Source organism: Penaeus monodon, chromosome 29, assembly GCF_015228065.2.
Source record: "Penaeus monodon isolate SGIC_2016 chromosome 29, NSTDA_Pmon_1, whole genome shotgun sequence".
In the NCBI taxonomy this organism is placed as follows: domain Eukaryota; kingdom Metazoa; phylum Arthropoda; class Malacostraca; order Decapoda; family Penaeidae; genus Penaeus; species Penaeus monodon.
The window spans coordinates 10925108-10926529 of NC_051414.1; the positions used below are offsets into that span (position 1 = coordinate 10925108).

At 38.5% G+C, this 1422-nt stretch overlaps 1 protein-coding gene across 1 annotated transcript in view; it reads left to right on the top strand.

Annotated features, from left to right (window-relative positions):
- LOC119591953 (cullin-3-like) overlaps nt 1-1422 on the top strand; it is a gene marked incomplete in the record, with an annotated part of 23768 nt that overhangs the window by 12426 nt on the left and 9920 nt on the right. The window contains 1 exon segment of the mRNA XM_037940707.1: nt 41-244. Coding sequence (XP_037796635.1) covers nt 41-244 — 204 coding nt within the window.

Consider the following 1422-nt stretch of genomic DNA (forward strand, 5'->3'; position numbering starts at 1 on the left):
GTCACAGGCAGCCTAACTAATATTTTTGCTTGTCTGACAGGTTGTACGGCATGGCTGCATACGGGACCACCTACGAGAAACATTACTAGACATGGTGATGAGGGAACGTAGAGGTGAAGTAGTTGACAGGCTAGCAATCAAGAATGCTGCACAGATGTTAATAGTATTGGGAATAGAATCCAGAGCTGTATATGAAGAGGATTTTGAAAGACCGTTTCTTGCTCAGTCTGCAGAGTTTTATCGGGTTAGTATGAGCTTCATCTGAACATTTTTTGAGGCAGGGGGTACTCCAATTTTGGAAGAACTGTGAGATCATCCATGACCCATATATACAAAACAGTTTGCATGTCCTATAAGAAGCCGAGGAAATTTTTTTAAGCATCTGTACCATTTATTCAATTATAGAGTGCTGTATTATGGTCCTCATATTATCTGATATCTTGTCTTGTTGGTAAAGAAACTTTGATGTTTCTAATCATAAGGAAGGCAAGACCAATCTCAATAATACAGTTGATTTAAGAAATAAATAATAATCTCATGACAGTGCATGAAAGGAGGCAGATTTTGGACTGTAGAGTAGATAATGAATATGATTGAGGATTTGAGGTGACTTGAACAGTTTGTAGTGATGATATGGTATCCAAGACATACCTTACACATAATGCATTATCTGCTGATATACTATGCTGTTTCCAAGACAGACCCTGAAAGACTTTTTAGGTTTATCGGTATATTTTATGTAGTTGTGATACCTTTGGCATATTTATTTGCCATTGACAGTTGCTAGCTTAATGCCTCCATACAGAATCATTGTGAATCACTCTATACATTAATATATAACACATTTTATTGGTCTCTGCCTTCCCTTCTTCCTTTTACGGAATCTTTATTGGCCTGTTGCAATGAAGATGGAACGGCAGTATGAATTGTACTGGTGCAGACGCTGGTGCTAGAGATGGTTTTTGGTTGGATTAGATATACCTCACAGTGCCAGATTCACTACACTCACTATGTTCCAAGAAGAAAGAGGCAGAGGCTCTGACTGCATGACTGGCTGAGGGAGAGGAGGGACCAAAAGGGGCAATGGGAGTATGGGATGAAATGGTGGGTGTGGCTGTAGGAAGCCCATTAAACTGGACCAGATTTATTAGCTTATTAATTACTATATTTGTGTCATTTGCAATTAAAAGTGTTTGAGGAAAAGCCACCAGTATCTGACTTGAGGGGTTAATCCAGTGATTCCCAACTTTTACAGCTAGGAGGAACCCCTGTAATAATTTTTCATATTCCAAGGAACCCTTACTTTTAGTATAGATATAGAATGTATATTATACATTGTAATAGCACATAATTGTTTTATGGTTGCACACGTAACCCCTGTTGGGAATCACTTGGTTAACCTGATGGATTGTAGTGTCTTTG